We start from the raw sequence: 16788 nt of genomic DNA on the forward strand, positions 1-16788 counted from the left end.
TTGAAATGCTTTAAAGTCACCGTATTTGAATTTATGCCCCATGGCATAAACGTGTCTGAACAAACCGGTTTGAAAAGTAATGAATCTTTGACTTATCTGAGCTTTTAACAAAGCTTAGACTCTGCCAAAGATTTATTCTGAAAATGTGACCAAGCTAGACAGATAAATTGTTTAATATATGATTGCATGTTGTCATTTAATAGTCGTATAATGATGAAATGAATCCTCAGCAGCCGTGCCAAAACTTCACTCAGGTTACTGTGATGTGTTTTAGGAAGCCCTAATGGAGGAGTACGCTATTGCAGCTCAGCTCTGGAAGCTGAGCACATGTGATTTATGCGAAATCGCCCGAAACAGCGTCCTGCAGAGTGGACTCTCTCATCAGGTAACGTCCTCGCAGTTATTAAAGAGAAATGATCTCGAATAAAAGGAAGCACAGAGATCATAACCCGTGACATTCTTTGGTCTGTCTTGTAGGCCTTTATTCTTATTCCTGTTGCATTCTGATTGGTCAGAAGGTGCTGATTAATATTTGATGGCAAATCGCAGATTTATTAAGTAATATTGGCTGGCGTTGAGCTGGTATGATATTGAACAAGTCAAAGACGAGTAGCTGAATGGAATATATCTGATAGACCACGAAAAAAGCCAGCCAGTATTATTATTATCTCATCTCATCTCATTATCTCTAGCCGCTTTATCCTTCTACAGGGTCGCAGGCAAGCTGGAGCCTATCCCAGCTGACTACGGGCGAAAGGCGGGGTACACCCTGGACAAGTCGCCAGGTCATCACAGGGCTGACACATAGACACAGACAACCATTCACACTCACATTCATACCTACGGTCAATTTAGAGTCACCAGTTAACCTAACCTGCATGTCTTTGGACTGTGGGGGAAACCGGAGCACCCGGAGGAAACCCACGCGGACACGGGGAGAACATGCAAACTCCACACAGAAAGGCCCTCGCCGGCCCCGGGGCTCGAACCCAGGACCTTCTTGCTGTGAGGCGACAGCGCTAACCACTACACCACCGTGCCGCCCCTATTATTATTATTATTATTATTATTATTATTATACATACACATTCGATGGAACAATTATAGATTTTACAAAAAGTTAAGAACAGGGGGAACTTACCAATATTGAATGCTGATTCTGATCGAATGTAATTCAATGTTCTGTCAATCCAATGTGCTGTACAAAGTCAAAGTTCTAACAGTAAAAATGGTACAAGTCCAAAAAGCCTGAACAGCAACCCAACTTATATCCAAGCTCTATCCAGGGAGACAGTTCAAGTTCACAGTTACTTCTGGTCGTAGTTAATTGTTCCATTGCAGTTGTTCAAAACAAAAGGGCTTTGCTGAGTGAAGTCCACGAGTGAAGCCCTCTTGTAAACGTCTCCGTCACTTTTCTTCACCTCCAAGTAGAACTTTGACGACATTTCCGCTGTTGCTCTCTTTTCCAGTTTTTCGACGTCCGTTGGTATGTTTTTCTCTTGTAAATACGCATGAAGAATATCCAGCAAAGTTTTTGTAGCCTTTCGAGTGTTCAGCGCGTCTGCTTCTTTAAATCTTCCGCTTTTACTGAAGCAAACCTCGCTGCCATGTTTGTGTACAAACTATCACAGTCACTCACTAGCGCAGAAGTTGTACATCTCCGACGTGTCTCTTTTCCAGTTTTTCCATATACTGTATTTAATGCGGAAGATTAAACGCGTGAAGAATATCCAGGGAAGTTTTTGTAGCCTTTCGGGTGTTCAGCATACAGTATCTGTCTCTTTAAATCTTCCGCTTTTAATGAAGCAAACCTCGCGGTCCTTTTTTGTGAACAAACTGTCAGTCAATCACTAGCGCAGAAGTTTTACGTCTCCGACATGTTGCTTTTCCAGTTTCTCTCTCGTAAAAATGTGTGAAGAATGTCCAGTGAAGTTTTGGTAGCCTTTCGGGTGTTCAGCGCGTCTTTCTCTTTCAAAATTCTCTCTAAATCTTCCAATTTTACTGAAGCAAACCTCGCGGCCATGTTTGTGTACAAACTGTCGCAATCACTCGCTAGCGCAGGAGTTTTACATCTCCGATGTGTCTCTTTTCCAGTTTTTTGATGTCCGTTGGTATGTTTTTCTCTTGTAAATACGCTTGAATATCCAGTGAAGTTTTGGTAGCCTTTCGGGTGTTTAGCGCGTCTTTAGTTTCAGTTTATTTATTTCGTGCTTAATCCAAGCCCTGGATTAACCCCATCTTCTCTCTCTCCCAGCCGACAAAGAAATAATCGTGCGCATGCGCAGAAGAAAAGTTTTGTCATTGGATCTTCATATGAGCTCCGACGTCGTGTTGTCTTGACAACGTGCAATATTATAACAATATTGCACACTCTCCATTAGGGAGAGCGGCGTAATACGATACACGGAGGATAAGTGATATGATGATGATATTGCACACCATCAATAAACCCACCAGAAGGGAATAGAGCACGATTTTATTCCATGGAAAAAGTGTCCTGTATGTATAATAATAATTATTTCCGCACTCGTTCTGCATACGTTATCGTTTCTATAGCAACAGTTTACAAAGGGACTTCTATGGGCTCTGCATAATCAAAATCTAAAGAAGTTTATCAAAACTGCTATTACAAGGTAAAAAATCATAATGACCTTTTCTGTAAGGAGATATTTATTTAACGTTGATGGAAGGAGTCTCCAGTGTCGGCGCTTTGTAACAGTCAATACTCTGCTTGTACGGTAATTATTATTTTTTTTTTGTCTTTTTGACTTTAACAAGAACTAATGTTTTGTGAAAATATTCCACAACATAAAGGTTAACCATCAGTGGTTCAAAAGCATGATGTTGTTCATTAATAAATTACGTTTTTAAATTAATTAATATAAATTTATATTAAGTTTATCTGGGATAAAATTAGCTCATGTTTAGTCTTTATTTTTATGTAAAGCTGCTGTGCGACAATGTCTGTTAAAAGCGCTACACACAATTATTGTTGGCAAATCAGCGTGGCATAGGAGGAATAAACACTTCAGGATGTGCTGTGACAGGAAAATCAACTTCTGCTTTGTGTGGATTTTTTTTTTTTGTCTTATTAAATTCAAGAGAGGAAAAAGGATCGGTTGATTAGGGAACAGCTTTTGCTACAGCATTAAATGCAACTATAAACGGATAAAAATAGACATTGTTCTGTTATAGGAAAACAAGTGAATGATCCAAAATTGATTGGCGGCGCCTTTTTTTTTTAAATACAGTTCTAATTTTCAGAATATTTGCTTATTTGAATGTTTCTCATGCTGCCAGAAGCAAGAAAATGTCACTTACATCATCTCGTTTTAATGTTTGGAAATGCTCAGTTAATTAACAAAATCTATTTAAAAAAAAAACCCAAACAAAGCCTTAAAGTGTTGACAAACATGAGGCTGAATCTCAATCTGTTTTATTGTGCATTTATTACACTGTAATGATACTGTCGTGCCCCATGTAGTGAGCAGACAGAGTGAATAGGAGGATGTTTTTGGGATTTGATCTCGGTGCACTGGAGCCTTAAATCAGTAAATAAATACAAAACTCTCACTGGTTCCTGAGCCTTTGGATACCTTGTATAGTATTTATGTATAATTACTACAGAAAATGCACATCAGCAACACTTCTATTAATTTATCAAACTGTCTAACTAAAGCGCGTGTGTGTGAGAGAGAGTGCATGCGTGCATAAAAAAATGTGTGAGAGAGAGAATGCGGGGATATGTAAAAGTGTGTAAGAGCAAGTGCGTGTGTGAGAGAGAGAGAATGCGTGTGTGCGCGGGCATGAGGATGTGTGTAAACGTGTGTGTGAGAGAGAGAGAGGGTGTGTAAAAGTACGTGTGAGAGAGTATGCGCATACAGTTAGGTCCATATATATTTGGACACTGACACAATTTTTTTTTTTTAACCTGTTTACTGAAACACATTCAAGTTATAGTTATATAATGGCCATGGACATAAAGTCCAGACTTTCAGCTTTCATTTGAGGGTATCCACATTAAAATTGGATGAAGGGTTTAGGAGTTTCAGCTCCTTAACATGTGCCACCCTGTTTTTAAAGGGACCAAAAGTAATTGGACAATTGACTCAAAGGCTATTTCATGGGCAGGTGCGGGCAATTCCTTCGTTATGTCATTCTCAATTAAGCAGATAAAAGGCCTGGAGTTGATTTGAGGTGTGGTGCTTGCATTTGGAAGATTTTGCTGTGAAGAAAACATGCGGTCAAAGGAGCTCTCCATGCAGGTGAAACGAGCCATCCTTAAGCTGCGAAACCAGAAAAAAACCCATCCAAGAAATATTAGGAGTGGCAAAATCTACAGTTTGGTACATCCTGAGAAAGAAAGAAAGAAAGAAAGAAAGAAAGAAAGAAAGAAAGAAAGAAAGAAAGCACTGGTGAATTCATCAATGCAAAAAGACCTGGACGCCCACAGAAGACAACAGTGGTGGATGATCGCAGAATAATTTCCATGGTGAAGAGAAACCCCTTCACAACAGCCAACCAAGTGAACAACACGCTCCAGGAGGTAGGCGTATCAATATCCAAATCTACCATAAAGAGAAGACTGTATGAAAGTAAATACAGAGGGTTCACTGCACGGTGCAAGCCACTCATAAGCCTCAAGAATAAAAAGGCTAGATTGGACTTTGCTAAAAAACATCTAAAAAAGCCAGCACAGTTCTGGAAGAACATTCTTTGGACAGATGAAACCAAGATCAACCTCTACCAGAATGATGGAAAGAAAAAAGTATGGCGAAGGCGTGGTACAGCTCATGATCCAAAGCATACCACATCATCTGTAAAACACGGCGGAGGCAGTGCGATGGCTTGGGCATGCATGGCTGCCAGTGGCACTGGGTCAAAAGTGTTTATTGATGATGTGACACAGGACAGAAGCAGCCGGATGAATTCTGAGGTATTCAGAGACGTACTGTGTGCTCAAATCCAGCCAGACTGATTGGTCGGCGTTTCATAATACAGATGGACAATGACCCAAAACATAAAGCCAAAGCAACCCAGGAGTTTATTAAAGCAAAGAAGTGGAATATTCTTGAATGACCAAGTCAGTCACCTGATCTCAACCCAATTGAGCATGCATTTCACTTGTTAAAGACTAAACTTCAGACAGAAAGGCCCACAAACAAACAGCAACTGCAAACCGCTGCAGTAAAGGCCTGGCAGAGCATTAAAAAGGAGGAAACACAGCGTCTGGTGATGTCCAGGAGTTCAAGACTTCAGGCAGTCATAGCCAACAAAGGGTTTTCAACCAAGTATTAGAAATGAACATTTTATTTACAATTATGTAATTTGTCCAATTACTTTTGAGCCCCTGAAATGAAGGGATTGTGTTTAAAAAAAAATGCTTTAGTTCCTCACATTTTTATGCAACCATTTTGTTCAACCCACTGAATTAAAGCTGAAAGTCTGAACTTCAACTGCATCTGAATTGTTTTGTTCAAAATTCATTGCGGTAATGTACAGAACCAAAATTAGAAAAATGTTGCCTCTGTCCAAATATTTATGGACCTAACTGTATATGTAAGTGTGTAAGAGCAAGTGCATGTGTATGAGCATGAGGGAGAGTGTGAGAGAGAGAATGCATGTGTGACTGTGCGAGGATGTGTGTAAAAGTGTGTAAAAAAAAAAAAAAGTGAGTCTATGCGTCTATATGTAAAAGTGTGTATGAGAGAGAGGGATTGTGTGTGTGTGTGTGTGAGAGAGAGTATACAAAGCCATTAATATACCCTGTGTAGTGAGGAGCATATCTAGTGAATCCGAAGGCATTTTATATTGTATTTATTCTTCTTATTGAACAGGAGAAAAAGCACTTCCTCGGTCCTGACTACTTAAAGGACGGACCTGAAGGGAACGACATCCGGCGCACCAACGTGGCACAGATCCGCATGGCCTACAGATACGAAACGCTGTGTAACGAGCTCAGCTTCCTGGTGGACGCGGTGAAATCCGAGACCCTGACCTCACAGATGTAGTCAGAGGGACACACACACACACACCCTGCCATGAGACTGTAGCCATACACACACACACACACACACACACACACACACACTTGCATGCTGCCTTGTACACAAGACATCAGGTATAACGTAACCGCTGCTGTTTGAGTGAACCTGCCTCACTATAATCCACACTGCAAGTCTTCCATGTGAGTTCAGGTCTGAACGCGTGTTCGTCTCCGAGGAGGTGCTGCTCAGTGCATCAGGGACTGACGAGATGTAGTCGAAAGCCAATGCAATGCTGCCCCCTGGTGGAGGCGGTCATATTTTATCAACAGAAGTGACTCGAAACGTTAAACTGTAGCGTATGCTTTTATAGTGGTCTCGAATGTAGAATACGTGCATTCACATTCTCTCTCTCTCTCTCTCTCACACAGAGATTCTCACCAGTAGAAGAATGTTCTGAGCTGTAGAGCCCTACAATGCTGAGTGAAGCTATAAACCCGAGACCTCATTTATCGAATGTACAAGATTCTAGAAGAACTTGAAAACGTAGCCTTGTAGCTAATGTGCTGTATGTTCATCCAACACCTTGAAAACTTCGCAGCCATTAATCTCATAAAATATTGCACATGATGTATATTAAGAGAAACAGATGATACGTGATCGCTCTATAGCATGTTATTCTTGTATTAATACCGAAATAGTCTGGAGAGAAAAGCAAATTTATCTTTTATTATAACTGATGAATAAACTTTTTTCTAGGAGGGAAAGCAAGTCTGAAACTTTTTAAAGTTGTCTAAGTGGTGCTCCAAAAGTATTGGCCCCCTTCATATAGTGTGTGTAAACATACCGGAACGGTGTATTTGTTTCGACACCTTGTTTTCTTATACAGGCCGCTGGTTTCAAAAGTATTGGCACCCAAGTCCCAACAGAGCCTTTTGGAGGACACCATGTATAAAACACTTTCATGTGGCTTTATAATGTTAGGTTGGTGCGAATATAGACGCTTTTCAACTCGCACGACAGGATTTTAATAAGGTTCAGAGCCTCTCGGTGAAGAGCGGGGGGTTTTTTGGGTGCTAGAAGGGTAGTTAGTTTCCCCTCGTGTTTCGCAGGCTTGTAGTACTCAAGTCTGACTCGTGCCTCAATTTTAAGCACTGATGACTTGGACTTGTGCATTAATTGCATTCGGACTCCGAAATTGGAGACGAGGCCTTTTTTTTTTTTTTAAATTCATTTAAAAAAAATAAAAGTATGCCAATAATTCTGGAATGGACCATCTCCACTGGCACCCAAAAACAAAAATTTATTTCAAAGATAATTACATTTGTTTTAATAATATTCATAAACATGGTTCTACTGTACAAATATAAAGGAACATAATACAAAAAGGAAAAAAAAGCAGAAGAGAATATATATAAAAAAATTTCAGTTAAACAAATAAATAAATACATTTGCATGACGCCATTCCAGCACATGTCGAATTCGGAGCGTTACGATGGCACTCCTTTCTCATTCTCTGGCTTGATGGTCACGCTGGCGTCATTCGTACAAGACGTCATTTTGTGTTGGTTTTTCAGCTCAGTCTGAGACTCCTTTCCAGTCTCTATGCTCCCTTTCTGCGGACTTTTGTTCCTACAGTGATTTACAAAAAAAAAAAAAACACCCCGACACTCAATCAGAACTGGATAATTTGATCAGATTTAAAGGAAATCACATTTTATAGCACAGGATGATCTAGAACTGTGCCCTAACAACCATTTATAAAGCTTCAGCATCGATACGGTTTCATAATGGTCAGTCCTGATATTTATTTCTAAAACAGATTTATTGGTTTTCTTGGAAGGCGTGTTTAGATCATGACTTACTTTTTGAAGTAACAGACAGCAGCTACAGCGAGCACCAGGAAAGCAAAGACGGTCGTGACCAACGCGATCAGGCCCACTAGGACACCAGAGATTCAGAGATGTTGCACTTACAGATGTTTATAGACCAAATTAATAAAAGCAGGTCATGTATGTAAGTAAATAAATAATAAGCAAAGCACCTGCGATGGCATTGCTCACGTTGCTAAAAACCTGCAATTCAGACAGGTTGTTCGCAGCCAATTTGTCCGCAGACTCAGGAAGACTGGAGGAAGTGGACCGCAGATCATCCCATGATGCCGAACGAGCCGTTTTTGCTTGTTTCAGATCCACTCCAGATGTGCGAGTTGTAGGTGTGATGGTGGTGCTCGGATTTTCCTGCACCGTGTTCAGGCGAGCTTCATAATCTGTAATGAAATCATTCCGTCACTAATGCACAGGACATGTTTGGTAATGTTTGGGTAGATGCCAGCGCAGCCCACTGATTTTCTGTGACGTTCTGGGAGGAAATTAGTTTTGGCTGAATTGACGTTTAAAAAGTTTCCCATTTCCTGTGAGGACACCTCACCTCATCTCATCTCATTATCTGTAGCCGCTTTATCCTGTTCTACAGGGTCACAGGCAAGCTGGAGCCTATCCCAGCTGACTACGGGCGAAAGGCGGGGTACACCCTGGACAAGTCGCCAGGCTGTGAGGACACCATGCCTTGTTTTAACATGATGCCGAGAGATAGAGGGAGAAAGGATTGATAAAGCAAGACAGAAAAAGCTGGTAGAAAAAAAAAAAAAAAGAGTTGCACAAAACTTTATATATTAAAAAAACGCTTACTGGATGACTGCAGTGAAAATGAAGTGTAGCTTTATGATGATAATTACATATCTAATGTGTTTCTAGTTGGATTCTTCTGTTGATTTATTGGAGATTTTTGAGCTATTTATCCACAAACCTCCTGCCTCAAACCCAAAACCCCTTACTATGTTAATTTCTCATTCCAAAATATATGTTTTTGCATCATTTTCATATGACTAAACTTGATACAATTAGGAAAGTTACTACACATGATTTCAAACCTTATGTCGTTAATTATCGTGCGTATTTATAACATATAAAAATCTGAGAAGCAACCAAGACGCCAAGCACGAATTTACAGTAGAGGGTTCATAGACATGGGGTGCCAATACTTTTGCAATAACCATTGAGAACTAGTGTGTGTCATGTGCTACCTGTTAAATTAAAACAGAAGACATCAAATGGAGTGGTGAGAGAGGCGCGCCAGGTAATGATTCCAACTCTGCCTTGACCACAGGACTCTTTGGCTTGGATTCTGGGAATAATGGCGACCTGTTCATCGATCCAGCCGAACCTGCAGAGAGAGACAGAGACGTGCGTGAGAGGGTCACGTTACAGTAAATTATTCATGCAAACTGTACTGAATTCATCATAGGTCATACTTGCACGTCTCGAAGCCATGTGCACGAGCTTTTTCCACCTGCGCTTTGTCTGCGATGGCGACACCAAGCTGCTCGCACACGTCTCTCGCTTCAGACGCCTTGAAGGCGTAACCACTGGACAGCGATGCGTGGAACACGCCATACACACTGCCGTGTTTGGGGTAAACTGTTTAAAGGGAATAAACAAAAATCAGCGAAGGAGTGCACAAATGGAAAAACAATGATCATGATTTAGCGTCATTAATCTTTCAAGCAGAATCCCTTCAGAAAGCCAAGAACCTTCAACTCTTCCAAAACTTACTTTATTTTGAATAAGTGTACAAAGTGAAGGGCAGCTAGCGGTTCTCAAACTTGGGGGTCCTCAGCCTAAGAACCAACATCCTACAAGGTGTACTACATGGTGACAGTTTGAGTCTTTCAAAACTAATCTGGAACCCAAAACTCACTTTTTTCTCCCCAAAAGGTTCTTAGCCTTCTCGATGGGTTCTACTTGAAACACTCTCCACAAAAAGACACCGTTAAAAGGTCAGAGAGAACCGAAAAATTATGGACAAGCAACTTTTTTCTCCTTGGTACATCAGAGAACCTACAAAAGCTATAAAATCTACACGGGTTTCAGAGAAGGTTCTCAAGCAGAACCCCTTTAGAAAGCTGGTGCCAAGCTTTAAGGGTGCCAAGCTTTCTGAAGGGGATCTACTTGAAAATTAAAAAGGAACCCATGTAGAACCTTCAAAAGTTCCTTAAGAGAGGGAGAGAAAGGGGCAAAAAAAAACCTGTCAAGGTTCTAGTCCCCCCCCCTCCAATCTGGGAGAACCATGAAAGGCTTAAAAAACAAAAATCCTACAACAATGAATTTTAGCTTCAGAGAAGGTTCCCAAGACTATTGAGAAGGTTAAGGGTTCCTAGTTTTAAAACCTTTCTTGAGAGAGAAAAACCAAGAAATATGCTGTTAGGGTTCGAACACTTTTTTTTTTTTTTGGAAGAGTAAACTTTTGAGAGAACGATTAACAGCTACAAAAACCCCTACAACAAAGAATTTCAATTTCAGAAACAGTTCCAGGTTCCACAGAACTTTTTCTCCAAGCATTGACGCTTTTTTCTTTGAAATAGATTTACGGAGAAATTCAACACCAGTGTGAGCCGTTTAATTACAGCAAAGCAGTCAATAATCACAATATTAAATTTGAAATTCTTTACAAAATTTAAAAGAAGAATGCCATTTCGTTCCAAGCCAGCATGCACGTGAAAGAAGTGTACCTCTGATCTTTGTGACATCAATAAGCAGAGCAGATGTGATGAAATGAGCCAAGAGAAGCAACAGCATCCCGGTGTTTGCCATGGTCGATGAGTCTCTCCTCTGTCAGCGCTCAGAGACGGGCCGTGGACTGACGAGTGTGTCTCCAGGAGTTATAGAGCACGGATCTCCCCTGGGGTAGCGGGGCGGGAGATAGAAGGGGCGGTTATTTCACAAATGCCCCTGTGCAGCGTGTCAGGGTGAGGTCACGGTGCCGGAGGAAGAGGAAACGGAAGGAAATGGGCAGCATCTCTGATGAGAACAGGAGGGAACCACGGCCGAGCAGCGACGGCTCACTGGTAACCGACCCCACGCTTAAACATGACCAGCTTCCGTAAGCTTCACACTTCGAGTAATATGTGATTTTAAATATTGGCACCCCATAAGCTTGACAGACTCTTTGGGAGCCTTCGAGAATAAACAAGTCTTTGAAGCGTTCCCATAAGACCAGTCTGAAATGCTGGATATGCAATTTTGTCGTCTATCAGGAACATTTGTTTTAGCTTTGGTTCTAAGGTCGATTAATGCAATATTCTTGCATTTTTTTTTAACGTAATCATTATCTACAGTACACGTTTCCCTTTAAAAAAAAAACCCAACCAGAAAATTTACTTACTGCAAACTCAAAGTGAAGGAAGTCTAAGAAGAATTATCGAACTCCATAAATAAACAAACGTAGAACTGGTCCTTCATATGGAGAAGGAACCACTTTTGCTGTAGTGACCAGTAGAGTTGAGTAGCTCGAATGGCGTATAAATACCACAAAACTTCAGGAAATTGTAAAGTAACCGGAACTACTTTTTATTGTATTGCTTGCTCATATCCGTCTCCATCCTCGGCTCATGCAAGAACCCTCCCAGCGAATGACGAGTCACTTGTCTCTCATGGGTGTGGTCCTGATGAGAAATAGTTATAGTCCAAGTGTAAATGCTTCTAAAGCTAACTAGCAAAATACTAACTAAATACCACACTAAATCAAAGTGAAAATCTGTTTGCTAATTTGCGTAATCCAAAACACATCAATTGTACTCGCTACGTACACTTACAGTCTTCTACTTCCTTCGTAAATGTATCTGTACATATATTAAAGCTGTACTGCCTTTCAGATTTTTCAAGTGTAGGTCATAAAAAAATTCCTGACACCCAGTTATTTTTGTTTAGCGACCGAAAGCTACTGAATTCAAATCGCAGACTTCCAATTTTATTAGGTTTTTTTATAGAACAATTAATGAATTTATCTCCACGTGGCCCTAAATTCTCCGCTATTTTTTCCTGCTTCACCATGAACCAATACAAGATACTACGTCATGCACCATCACATGGTGGGCTTTCCCTGTTTGCGCAAGGCATTGTGGGATACAAATTTCAAACACGAGAGAAAAATGGAAGACATGAGTGAGTGTGCGAATGAAACGTGAAAGACCGACTGCAGTAACAGAAAGCGAGAAGAAAAGACGTTATGTTATATACGAAGGAAAGGAAACGCAGGACCAAACTAATAAATATCGGCGCTCAGCGAGCACCTCGGTGTGATCAGCTGTTCGTTTAGCGACAGAATGATGGAACGGTCAGTGCACGCTCAAAGGGAAACCTGCGCACACGCACAGTCTTCCTCTGTCTGCTTGACTGCACAAAGTGAGTGATTTCATGCACGTTATTTGCTTTAATCCCCTCAAATTAAATAACTTCCTGGCCGCAGAATGGCCTGATATTTTGTGAGATATTGCAGAAATAAACTTTTTTTTTCGCGGTGCAGTTCATCAAATCCTGCGCTCTGATTGGCTGGCGAACAGGTCTGTATCCTACAGTACAGACCCCAGTTACGGACCTCTGGCGACTCGCTCGTTCACAACAACAAACATAGTAGCAATTTTTGTCAACATTTATCTTTTTTATAAGATTTATTTATAAGATTTTTATCAAAAATCTTAATTTTTGCCAGCATTTCTCAGCATAATAGCATTAATTTTACAGCATGGATAGCGATAACGACAGTGTTCACAGCGAAAGCGAGTTTTACTACCCTGAGGAAGAAGAAATAAAAGAAAACATTTCAGGAGAAAGCTAAAACCTGTAACTTGCTAACGCCGAGCAAAAACATGGCTGAATCCTGAATGACTGACTCAATTTTGTATAAATAGGGGACTACATAGGCGGCAAAATGTAGTTTTTTTTTTTCCCTGCCATGGAAGTGCACTTGTATACCGAGGAGGAAGCCATTTGCATTACAGCCGTGAATGAGGATTCAAAATGGCGGCTCGGCTCGGTTTTCCCTTTCGGGCGCTCTCGTTTTCTGTTAGAATTTGGTAAAGAAAAAAATAAATATATTATTTACCAGCTTAAGGTCGGTCCGTATGGTGAAATACCGTGACCTCGGCCTTAAATACTGACCTCGGCCCAGAGGGCCTCGCTCAGTACTTTCAAGCCCTCGGTCACGGTATTTCACCATACGGCCCTCCCAGCTGGTAAATAACACATCACACTGAGCACATTTCAGAGGGACTTAAATTCCACCGATTTTATGAAATTGAAAGGCCGTCTAGCTTTAAGGAAAGGTCATATAATAGGATAAGATGAAACCATGGTTCTAAGTTGTTCTTTCATTTTTAGTGCAATAAACAAAAATGAAACTAATTGCAAGTAGGAACTAGTTACAGAAACATCAGACCACACAGGCCAGGTCTGAGGAATCATTTCAGTCAATTTTTAACCTTTGCTCATCATAATTCATTTGCACAGAATTTAAAATAAATAAATAAAAAATGATCGGTCACGCCTATGAAATCACGGCATTGTATTTGACACGTATATAAAATATACGTACAGAGAACAAAAACTGTCACTGTAATAAGGTTTTCAATTCTATGCAAAACATATACGCAGCTCTGAAGTGAGAAATCTAAAAAACGGGCTTAAAATTTAGTTCCTGACTGTGATTAGTGCCCACTGACTGTTTAATACACAACAATAACTGTGGTTTCTGTCTTATCCTGTCATATACAACATGTGTATAGATGTAAATAAAGCTTGGAAGGAAGTAGCAGAGATCGTCAGGTGAGCGCTCGAAGCTAGGGAAAAACCAAGCACGTAACATAAAAAAAAAAACCTACCAACCATCCTGTTTGTTTTTCATTGTGTTTGGGTCGTTATACAGCCACTAGAGAAACTAACGTGAGATCAGGCTACACGATATTTGTCTCAAATGGTCACCAGGTCAGATGAGGTGATCATAGTGGCATAAATTCATGCTGTGTTTTGGTCAGGAGACGGACAACACTACAAGTTTGACCCTGACCAATCATCGTTGGTGTTTTGGCGTGTCGCTGGGGAAGAGGGTCAAGAAATTGTGTCGATCATGGCTATAGAAAGCAGCAGCATGGTGGTGTAGTGGTTAGCACTGTCGCCTCACAGCAAGAGGGTCCTGGGTTCGAGCCCAGCGGCCGACGAAGGCCTTTCTGTGTGGAGTTTGAATGTTCTCCCCGTATCTGTGTGGGTTTCCTCCGGGTGCTCCAGTTTCCCTCACAGTCCAAATGCATGCAGGTTAGGTTAATTGGTGGCTCTAAATCGACTGTAGGTCTGAATGGTTGTATTTTTCTACGTGTCAGCACTGCAATGATCTGCCGCCTTGTCCAGGGTGTACCCCGCCTCTCGCCCATAGTCAGATGGGACAGGCTCCAGCTTGCTCGCGACCCTGCACGGCAGTTATGGATAACGGATGGATAGGTGATAGAAAGCATGCCAAGAAACACATTGTAGGAGGAGTTGTCAAACTAGGCGGAAAAAATAAATTAAATAAATCAATCAATAAATAAATTCCTGGCATTCTAGACTTTTTCGACAGGGTGTTGGCATTCCCCAGATACTTTGATATTTTGATCATGTCGCACTACGAGGCCTGTTCGACATTCCCGATCTTCGTATTAGGGCCCAATACTGTGCTAGTGTGAACCTAAGGTTAAGGTTTTGAATATTTCCACAGTTCAACACGTGCCCTTGATTTCCATTATGCAAGTGGCTTTTGTGGAAATATCCTTTTCTCAGTGAAATGTCAAAAAGCCGTTGCCTACGGGAATCTCACACAGTGGACAGAGATTAGGTTAATAAAACATTTTTAAAAAAACCCCCAAAAAACCCCATGTTCTCTTTAACAAGCAAAATGTTCTTTAAACTTCCTGTGATCCTTCATTGACACAGCCTGCTTCCAGCAAAACATCCACACACGCATCATTTCAACGACGGGGAAATGACGCAGGGACACAGGAAAACTGAGCCATCATCAGCAAGTCAGCAGTTTTTCTATCGGAATAAACTGTGCACTTTTCTTCCCTGCTGAGGTTTGCATAAAAATCACCTCATCATGGCAAAAAACCCCAACTTAAAATAATTCAAGTTGATCAGTTATACTGCGTTACATTTGTTATAATAAATATGGATGCATCAGTATTAAGTACAATAACTGTACAACCCAATATTAGCATATTTACTATCCCCTTGTATTTACTACACCTGATATGTTGAAATTTCAATTTCTCAAGTGGTGTTGATTAATTTCCTATAACAGCAACCCAAACAGCAACAGCGCAATTATCTCATATCATCTCTGGCCGCTTTATCCTGTTCTACAGGGTCGCAGGCAAGCTGGAGCCTATCCCAGCTGACTACGGGCGAAAGGCGGGGTACACCCTGGACAAGTCGCCAGGTCATCACAGTAGAGCCCTGCACTCCCGCGGGAGTCCCACGGGACCCGCGGGACCCGCCGCAAAGCAGTGTGGTGCGGGACAAATTTTGAAAGCTCATTGCGGGCGCGGGCAGGACTGGAAGTGCACATATGCGCGCGTGGGTGGGAGCGCACATATGCGGCGCGGGCGGGAGCGGTGATAAGCTGCAGTCCCGCTAACTAAAAATGTGTTTGAAATAAAATTTATAAATTATTAATTTATGTCTATCATATATAATTTGTGCTGGATATTTTATTTGGCATTAATAAAAACATTTTAAGATGCCTAAATTTACAGAGAGAGTCAGATTGCCAGATTGAGTGAGGAATGGCATCTTAAATTTGCCATTGATCACCCTAATGGGAAATCCTTTGATCACTCTAATAACTCGCAGTTCACACCCAGCTAGCAAGAGAACCATGAGTGAAGTGATTTACTGCTTGCGTTAGTCTACAACTCTAATCAGAGAGACAGGTTACACAGTGACGGTAGGCTTGACTCAATGCTATCCCAGAAATCCTTCCTGTAATATGCAAATTTGGCTGTCCAATCAGAGGCGGCCAAATTTACATATTACAGGAAGGATTTCTGGGATAGCATTGAGTCAAGCCTACCGTCACTGTGTAACCTGTCTCTCTGATTAGAGTTGTAGACTAACTCAAGCAGTAAATCAATTCACTTACTAGCTCTGCTTTGCAATAAAACAAACAAACAAAAAAAATCACCATTGGTACAAAGCAAGCCCATTCACTTTTTTATGCTGATCAGAGAATTACAATGGCTTCTCATGTGATAAAAATGTGCGATTCGCGATTAAATATTTTAATCGTTTGACAGCACTAATTATTATTATTATTATTATTAGAGACACTACATGCTGAATTCAGAAACAAGGTAAATAATAAACGTGAACGTGAGCTGTAGATATTTATGCTCAAATCCACTCAAAGTAAGGGCGGGGCACCATCACGCTGTGTCAAGACAAGAACTTTCCTGAGAAATAACGCGAACGTCTGCATCATGCGGGATTTGCGGGCGGGAGCGGGACAAAATATGGCAGGCTCGGGCGGGAGTGGGACTGAAAATCATAATTTTTTTGTGGGCGCGGGCGGGAGCAGGACTGAAAATCATAATTCTTTGCGGGCGCAGGCGGGACTGCACAATGCGGGCGCAGGACTGAAAAATCCGACCTGCGCAGACCTCTACATCACAGGACTGACATATAGACACAGACAACCATTCACACTCACACCTACGGTCAATTTAGAGTCACCAGTTAGCCTAACCTGCATGTCTTTGGACTGTGGGGGAAACCGGAGCACCCGGAGGAAACCCACGCGGACACGGGGAGAACATGCAAACTCCGCACAGAAAGGCCCTCGCCGGCCACGGGGCTCGAACCCGGACCTTCTTGCTGTGAGGTGACAGCGTTAACCACTACACCACCGTGCCGCCCCCAGCGCAATTATATTAATGGTG

General features: G+C 41.4%; 2 protein-coding genes across 3 annotated transcripts in view; one reads left to right on the forward strand and one right to left on the reverse strand.

Moving 5' to 3' along the window:
• Nucleotides 1–6726, forward strand: part of ampd3a (adenosine monophosphate deaminase 3a) — a 101415-nt gene extending 94689 nt beyond the window's left edge. The window contains exons 15-16 of one of the 2 annotated variants that reach the window (XM_060940835.1): nt 275–385; nt 5838–6726. In XM_060940835.1, coding sequence (XP_060796818.1) covers nt 275–385; nt 5838–6011 — 285 coding nt within the window. In that variant the 3' untranslated portion in view covers nt 6012–6726. The remainder of the gene's footprint in view (nt 1–274; nt 386–5837) is intronic. The other variant, XM_060940834.1, reaches the window with a different exon arrangement.
• Nucleotides 6727–7262: 536 nt separating this feature from the next.
• On the reverse strand, nt 7263–11024 carry lyve1a (lymphatic vessel endothelial hyaluronic receptor 1a). Its single transcript, XM_060940836.1, has 6 exons — nt 10555–11024; nt 9298–9463; nt 9070–9209; nt 8029–8253; nt 7850–7925; nt 7263–7616 (listed from the first exon to the last, which is right to left on the reverse strand). Exons 1-6 carry the CDS (start codon nt 10634–10636, stop codon nt 7475–7477), a joined length of 831 nt encoding a protein of 276 aa, XP_060796819.1. The 5' UTR covers nt 10637–11024; the 3' UTR covers nt 7263–7474.
• Between the last annotated feature and the right edge of the window lie 5764 nt (nt 11025–16788).

This window comes from Neoarius graeffei, chromosome 15 (genome assembly GCF_027579695.1).
Source record: "Neoarius graeffei isolate fNeoGra1 chromosome 15, fNeoGra1.pri, whole genome shotgun sequence".
NCBI classification, from domain to species: domain Eukaryota; kingdom Metazoa; phylum Chordata; class Actinopteri; order Siluriformes; family Ariidae; genus Neoarius; species Neoarius graeffei.

Excerpts from the sequence above, each read along its gene's own strand:
- lyve1a (XM_060940836.1), bottom strand. The coding sequence starts at position 10,636 with ATGGCAAACACCGGGATGCTGTTGCTTCTCTTGGCTCATTTCATCACA. Across the intron at positions 9,464-10,554 it reads TGATGTCACAAAGATCAGAG|TTTACCCCAAACACGGCAGT; the intron begins GTACACTTCTTT and ends CCCTTTAAACAG. Across the intron at positions 8,254-9,069 it reads CTTCTGTTTTAATTTAACAG|ATTATGAAGCTCGCCTGAAC; the intron begins GTAGCACATGAC and ends ATTTCATTACAG.